Source organism: Panulirus ornatus, chromosome 32, assembly GCF_036320965.1.
Source record: "Panulirus ornatus isolate Po-2019 chromosome 32, ASM3632096v1, whole genome shotgun sequence".
In the NCBI taxonomy this organism is placed as follows: domain Eukaryota; kingdom Metazoa; phylum Arthropoda; class Malacostraca; order Decapoda; family Palinuridae; genus Panulirus; species Panulirus ornatus.
In genome coordinates this window covers 1,458,546-1,466,828 of record NC_092255.1, presented here as the reverse complement: position 1 = coordinate 1,466,828, position 8,283 = coordinate 1,458,546, and the positions used below count along the sequence as shown (strand labels likewise).

At 45.7% G+C, this 8,283-nt stretch overlaps 1 protein-coding gene across 1 annotated transcript in view; it reads right to left on the bottom strand.

The window, feature by feature from the left end:
* Positions 1-7,585, bottom strand: part of LOC139759284 (putative ferric-chelate reductase 1) — a 31,269-nt gene extending 23,684 nt beyond the window's left edge. Inside the window, exon 1 of the mRNA XM_071681427.1 lies at positions 5,669-7,585. Coding sequence (XP_071537528.1) covers positions 5,669-6,023 — 355 coding nt within the window. The 5' untranslated portion in view covers positions 6,024-7,585. The remainder of the gene's footprint in view (positions 1-5,668) is intronic.
* Between the last annotated feature and the right edge of the window lie 698 nt (positions 7,586-8,283).

Below are 8,283 nucleotides of genomic sequence, written 5' to 3'. Positions count from 1 at the left end.
CAACCAGTAATGTATAACAACCTAAAATGGTTATTCATAACATTATGATAAATACCAATATCAAAATGGAAAATTCTAACTACTGTTGAATATTGGTCAGCCGGACTAAAGGGAAGGTTTGACCTATAGAGTGGGGTAAGGGATGATGGCTTGGGAAATTATCTGAGAGGGATTTTATCAATAAGGAATTATTCATAAGGAATGTACATGCAAGGGATTTATCCATAAGGGATTTATCCATAAGGGATTCGTCTATAGGAAATCTTTAAGGAATTGACAAGGGACTTACATTCAAGGGATATGTGGTACTTAAAACCTTTATCTTACGGTAATTTCCTAAGAAAACGGTGCCCAGGATCAACGTGTAATTACCTGTCGTAATTACTGTAAGTGTTAACAACACGACCACTTGGCACAAATGCAAATCACATTCCACAGACCATCGAGCTCGCTATTTTCCTCATTGTTTCGTTTTCCCATTTCTTTGGATTTCATTCACTCGCTTAAGCCTTTGACACACACACACACACACACACACACACACACTATTGATGGTCTTAAGATATTCATTCCCATAATTGTCGTCCAGTTTTTGCACCTGGAGGACGATGGATCGACTCCCTCTGTAAGTGGGGTTGTTACGCGTCAGGGAAATGATCCAATACCAGACGACAGTTGCCAGATATAGTCCTATATATGTCCTCCAATATCTTATCTTGTTTTTTTTTTTAATGATTTTATGGTCTATTTGTGACAGAGACAGACAGTGTTCACGTTGTAATATGAATTATTATTATATACTTTCCAGTCCATTAGTTGCCAAAATGGCCTCATCGATATGATGAATTATAGACTTTGTCCATCTGTCTGAGGATGAGGATGAGGGGGGTCTGGATGAGAGGGTCTGGATGAGGGGGTCTGGATGAGGGGGTCTGGGTGAGGGGGTCTGGATGAGGGGGTCTGGATGAGGGGGTCTGGATGAGGGGGTCTGGATGAGGGGGGGGTGGTCTAGAGGCTGAGGGACGTGTGAGTTGGTGGCACCAGACGTGACGTGTATTTATGATCCCCCCTGCTACATGTTGATGATTCTCTCTCTCTCTCTCTCTCTCTCTCTCTCTCTCTCTCTCTCTCTCTCTCTCTCTCTCTCTCTCTCTCTCTCTCTCATCTACCCTTCTAAATCGCGCCCTAATCCCCACCTCTCCTCTCTCACCCTACATTTCCCTCCCTCTCTCTCCCTCTCGTCCTTATTGACCTATTTACACCAAGGAACTCAACCCTTTAACATTCCCATTGATCCGGCATAAATCCGGACTAGCGTTCGTGTAGGCCCAGACAGCAGTCAATCCGCATCACACGCTCTCGAACGCACAGCCCAGCCTTCAGATTCTTAACGTTGACTTGATCCAACTGGAGCTTTGTTATATACTCGACCTACATCACGATGTGTTTTTGTTGTTCTTTCATCAATCATTAATTGGTAATAATTCATTTGATATTTCATTAACGACTGTCAAATTATTAGGTTATCAGTCATTGATGGATGAAGATAAATGTGAAATGTTCAGACCCAAACTGTGTGTGTGTGTGTGTGTGTGTGTGTGAGGAAATCACTAGCTGGTCTTGGGCTACTGTTGTTGGGGAAGACCTTAGCAGTGGTGGGGTGGTGATGGCAGTGGTGGTGTTGGAGATAGTGACAGTGTTGGTGATGGATAAAGTGGCAGCGGCGGTGATATTGGTGGTGATAGATATGTGCCTCCCTTCCACAAGAACTTCAAGCCTTTCCATCCACTTGAAAAGTCCTCGTGCGTTATCTATCCCATCTCTCACTATCTCTGAGGGTTGAGTACGGTTGTCAGGGCGTGGAGTGGTCACTGAACGCTTGGAATAAAGTTCGTCTTCCCATGGAAGCTATAGAGCAAGTGTGGGTACCTAGACACGCCTCTTTGATGATCTTAATATGTGAGGACTTATTAAGTAGGAGCTGTAAGTTAAGACGATCAGATTAGATTTCAAAGTACAGAGAGCCATCTGTTGGCCAGATTCCAAAATGATTACGTCGAGTAGTTTTCTGGATACATTAGTTCACAGCGAGGCTATCTGTTGCTATAGTAACCGTGAGAGCCATCTATTGACTAGATTCTAAACTACTAGCCTGGGGAGGTGTGAGAGCTAACCATTGATTATCTCCCAAAATTAATTACTTCGAGGAGGCGTAAGAGCCATCTGGTGAATAGATGCCAAACTAAACAAAGCACCTCTGGAGGCATGGGAGCCATCTATTGACGAGATTCAAAACTAATTACCTGGGAGCTAGATTTGGTAAACATTGCCATCCCAGTGGCAGCGTATTTTCTTAGTAATATTAATTGAAAGAAATAACGGATATGATATGATAAATCCGTCGTTCATTTTCATTAGTTATACATCTAATTAGTGTTGGTTATCATAATCATATTGATTGAAATAAGTCTACACTGAATCTTGAATGTTAATCTTTTGATCAACCATTTTCTTCAGAAGATAGTGAGGCAAAGAGCCGTCATCATCTTCTTCAGTAGGTATAGAACTTCAGCTATGTAGAAAAACCTCTATTAGTTCTGTTAAATAAAAGGGAATACATAGTGGTAGGAGAGAGACTTAAGAAAACCGATTTCAGTACGACGATAGACAGACAGGTTGGTCCATGGCTGTGTTTCTGTAAACAGAGTATAAACAGAGTGTATATATATAGAACGCAAGAAAGCTTTGTCCAAAGTCCTTCCGATGAAAAGTTTTCTTTTATTTTCCTCAAAGTTTAAGGATAATATAATATCTAATCTAAGAAGTAAACGTTACACAGTCAGTGTCTAACTGGTTCATGCTTCACAAATACGTAAGTTTGACATAAGATTAGAACCAGCTCACACAGACCGATTGTGTTTATAGATTGTCCGTTCGTTCGTAATAGTCATCTGGATTCCTGCCGGATTGAGGATCGCATGTACGTTATCGAACGGCATTGACGGTCGCTGTACTCGGCGCCAAATTCGTCTCCTGTGTCGCTGATTGGTGGCCATCGATCATTCCTCTCCTCGAGAATAACAAGACCATTAACTCGTGTGGTACAAATCCAGTGATTACCTACTATTGGCCTGGTAACTGCAGGGGTCATGGACGTACAATGTTTTCAGCAACACACAGTGCGTGATTGTGTGGTGAGTTGTTATGACTGTAGACCAAGTACTTCCGTTAAATACCAATAAAACATTCGTCATTCTTCATAACAAACGTGTTTTGCAACAGGTTACCTAAGTCACAACCTCCTGACCAATTCAAAGTTTGATAACAACCAGTGGTTTATTCACTGAACAATTGTATATTTATGTTGTAAGGAAATCAAGGTCTTTATGTTGTAGTTATATCAACATTACATCATTATTATCATTATTATTATCATTATCATTATTACTCAGTGTGAGTTGGGTTGATTACGTGAGGAATGAGACTAAGCGAAAGGCTGTTGTAGTCAGCGGTGTATGAGTGAAGAGCTGACTAGGATGTGCTGAAATGGTTTGGACATATGGAGAAGATGAGCGAAGAGAGGCCATGTACGAGGATCTGCGTGTCAGAAGTGGAAGGAGGAATGAAAAGGAGAAAGACCAAGGAGTAGATGGAAGGATACAGTGAAAGAGGCTGCAAGTTATAAGTGCTTGAACATTTAGGAGAGTGATATGTGTGCATGGGATAGAATGAATTAGAGCGATGTGGTAAAAGGGGGATGACGGACTGTCAGTGGGTAGAGCTAGGGCTTATGAACTGGTCAATCGCTGAATGATCTGTGGTACTTGGTTATAGATGATGGTTTCTGGTTTCAGTATATCATACACGACTGTTAAAGAGTGGATGTGCACAAATAAAGCCACTGTTCGTTACTTCCTGCCGCTACCGCGGTAATACAGGAGAAGCAATCGTATATGATAAGAAAAAAATGTATTATTAGGATTTTGAGTGATCGGGGCCTGAGCATGCAGTAGAGTGAAAGGCGCGAATGGTATAAAGTGAACTGGAACGATGTGGGATACAGGGGTCGACGTACTGTCATGTGGACTGAACCAGGACATGTAAAGCGGCCAGGAAAGGTGTGTGGAGCTGGTTATGAATAGGGGCTGTGACTTCGGCGTATGGCACATGAAGACTAGAGAATGGGTGTGAGCGAATACGGCCTTTTATCGGCTTTTCCTGGCGCTACCTCGCTAAGGCGGAAAACGGCAGTCAAACATGGGGAACACAGATGAAGATCCGACTTTGAGGTTAACACCAGTTGCCGTGGTCAGTGGTTGATGTACAGGTCAGTGTTATGGTCATCCACAGGTGGTTTACAACCTGTGGGTTATGGGTTTATCTTTCTGGCACACAAGGTGATAACTAGTGGTTATAACCTGGACTCTACAGATTAGTGAGCTTATCATACTCCGTTGCATTATGATTATCATTGTGGACGATCGTTAACAGTGGGTGAGATCCAGGTAGGGACAGAGAGTAGTATCATGTTCGAAGTGATGCTGGTTCTCTTTAAGTCTTATGCTCTGTATTTTGATGCTGAATTACCGGGAAAAAAAGATATTGAATGATTATGACTTGAACTGCGTTGATTACTACGAAGAGACCTGACCTGTGAGGACCTGGCTCGCCGGAAGACCTGACCCCTGAGGATCTGTAATGACTTAATAGAAGACCTGGCGCATCAAAGCTGCACCACGAGGATCTGGACCACCAGGTGACCTGACCTGTGAGAACCTGGCCCTCACAAGACCTGACCTGTGAGAACCTGGCCCTCACAAGACCTGACTTGTGAGAACCTGGCCCTCACAAGACCTGACCTGTGAGAACCTGGTCCTCACAAGACCTGACCTGTGAGAACCTGGCCCTCACAAGACCTGACGTGTGAGAACATGGCCCTCACAAGACCTGACCTGTGAGAACCTGGCCCTCACAAGACCTGACCTGTGAGAACCTGGCCCTCACAAGACCTGACCTGTGAGAACCTGGTCCTCACAAGACCTGACCTGTGAGAACATGGCCCTCACAAGACCTGACCTGTGAGAACCTGGCCCTCACAAGACCTGACCTGTGAGAACCTGGCCCTCACAAGACCTGACCTGTGAGAACCTGGCCCTCACAAGACCTGACCTGTGAGAACCTGGCCCTTACAAGACCTGACTTGTGAGAACCTGGCCCTCACAAGACCTGACCTGTGAGAACCTGGCCCTCACAAGACCTGATCTGTGAGAACCTGGTCCTCACAAGACCTGACCCGTGAGAACCTGGTCCTCACAAGACCTGACCTGTGAGAACCTGGTCCTCACAAGACCTGACCCGTGAGAACCTGGTCCTCACAAGACCTGACGTGTGAGAACATGGCCCTCACAAGACCTGACCTGTGAGAACCTGGTCCTCACAAGACCTGACCTGTGAGAACCTGGTCCTCACAAGACCTGACCTGTGAGAACCTGGTCCTCACAAGACCTGACCTGTGAGAACCTGGTCCTCACAAGACCTGACCTGTGAGAACCTGGTCCTCACAAGACCTGACCTGTGAGAACATGGTTCACGAGAAACACTGACCTGGGATCACTTGGACCACAAGATGACCTTATATGTCAGGACCTGTAGGACCTGAGGACCTTACCTGTCAGGGTCTTGAGACGTCTGTAGCCCTCCTCACTGGTCAGGACCTGGACCTGCATGTTCCCTGTGTACATTGAGGCCTCAGGTGGGGGCGGGCTGGTCGTGGTTGTCGTGGTTGTGGTCGTGGTCGTGCTTGCCTCCTCCGTCGTCGTGTTCTTGCCTTCCTCCGCCGGCTGCTGGACGTGGTTGATCTCCTGCTCTCTCTTCTCGGCCATAGCCACGGCGTCGGGATGCCTCGGGATCAGGTCCTGACACGAGTACTTGCTGTAGATGAATCCCTGGGAGGCGGCAAGCCTCACCGTCTGCGCCACCGTCAGCAGGCATAGGATCCAAGCGTGGTGACGCATCCCGCACATTTTTCACTTCTTGGATCAGACGTAGGACCTGCGGAGTCGAGTTAGACCTGGAGACCTTCCCTCTAGGACCTGGGGAATTGAGCGGCCCCTGTAGCAGACTTCCTTCAGTCTTCCTCTCGAACGTTCAACGAGGAACACTTCGTATTTCCTGCCGATGGTGTCCAAGTATCAGACTTAGTCTTGAGTTCTTCAGAAGTCTAGTGATCAGGGAAAGACGCAAATGACCTTCTCAGAAGGAAGCCCTCCACACTACTTTATGTGTACGATAACGTCTGACCAAAGTGGACTGTCTTTATCCTATCTTATTCTTTCAATGTTTGTGGAAATATAACAGCGTATTCCAGGCTCCGTTCATCAGTGATGATGTGTATCTTCACAGCACAGTGGGTCAATTGAGGTTACTCAAACGTCTGGTCAACCGTTCGCGAAAGCGTTGACTCATCAATTGTTCTGATGGTGTATGGAACACTGCGGTGTACTTTGGACGAGTGTAGCCGATGAATTTTCAGTCTTGCGACATTTCGATAAGTCAGAAACTAACTAAAGTGGTGACCTTTGGGAGATAAGGAAACAGTTCAGACACCAATATACTTCTGAGACCTGTAGAAAACGTTGGACACCGGTAATGTCTTGGAACAACGTAACGTTTGGCACAAACTTTTAAATCTGAGGAACGTTTATAAAGAGAGGCTTTTGAGGCAAGATAAGCTTTGACACTGGTTTTACTCCTGGTCCAGGAAATGTTTGACACTCTTGAAGTCAAGGAACGTTTTACGCTGATAAACTCTTCAGGGTAGAAAACGCTTGACATAAACAGAGTCTTGAAGACAACATAACGTTTAACACAACCAGAAAACGTTTGACACCAACCGACTCTAAGCCAGTGTCACACTAACTTAACTCTCGGGATCACCAGGCTCTCCCAGACGCTCAGATCTTGAGGGTGGAAGACGCCCAAGAAAGTCCAAGTCCTGGATGTCAAAGATGTGCCGCTGGGATCTTCAGGTCTTCCTTCCAGAACACTTTTGTTCGAAGTCAAAGAAGAACAAGTTTTTGTTATTGTTTTCTCTTATCCTTTCTCTCTAGCTATTTTCGTCCTCTTTCTTCCTTTCTCTCCACTTCTTCGTGACTTTGCTGGCAAGGAAGTGACTATCAGGCACTTTCCATGTAACCACAGTTACTGTCGAAACTTTCTTTGCGGATGAGTTTTCGGCTCTTCTTTTAAAGTCTTCCTGTATGTGTTGTTACCTGGGAAGTTATCCATTAAGATTACCACTTGTTGAGGCACATGAGTCTTGAGATGGCAAGTTTATCATCAGACTCTTCGGATAAGTTCTTCTCCGCCGCTTCACTCCTGAAGCTTCCAGTTCTTCGGCGATGCCTTCTGGAAACGACTAAGTTTTCAGCACTTCTTGAAAAATCCCATTCTCTTCGTCGCTTTACCCAAAGTCTTCGTCGCTTCGTTCCGCAAACTTCTGGTTGGTCAGTCTTCAGCCTCGGGGTCTTCCCTCTGACGGGTCTCGAGCAGCACTGGTGGCCGGGGTTTCCCTGCTGGTGTGAGAGCGTCCGCTGCCGCTGTGGGAATGTTCTACTCTTGGAAAAGCCTCGGCGGTCACCATGAATCAATGTCCTCCTGATTTATGTACGAGGATCGTGCGCCGCGCTCCGTGTGTGTGTGTGTTGGTCTCTTGCTACCTGCTACTTGGAGGTACTCTTACAGCAGCTGATGATGGTGAGGATGATTCTGCTAGCGCTACATTTCTTGATGGTTTTGTTACTTGAGGTCTGGAGTACATCTGGGACATTCTAGTATGTCTGGGAGACCACTGGTATATATGGGAGACCACTGGTATATATGGGAGACCACTGGTATATATGGGAGACCACTGGTATATATGGGAGACCACTGGTATATATGGGAGACCACTGGTATATATGGGAGACCACTGGTATATATGGGAGACCACTGGTATATATGGGAGACCACTGGTATATATGGGAGACCACTGGTATGTATAGATCACTGGTATGTATGGGAGGTCACGGGTATACATGAGAAGTCACTGGTATACATGAGAGGCTACTGGTATATATGGAAGTTCACTGGTATACATGACAGGCAACTAGTATATATGGGAGGACACTGGTAGGTCACCTATTCTGCCTGTACACCCCCCCCCCCCCCCACCCCTGTTCATAACACAAACATCAGTATTATTTCCTGGCCACAGATCCACCAGGACAAGATCCTGGTATAATC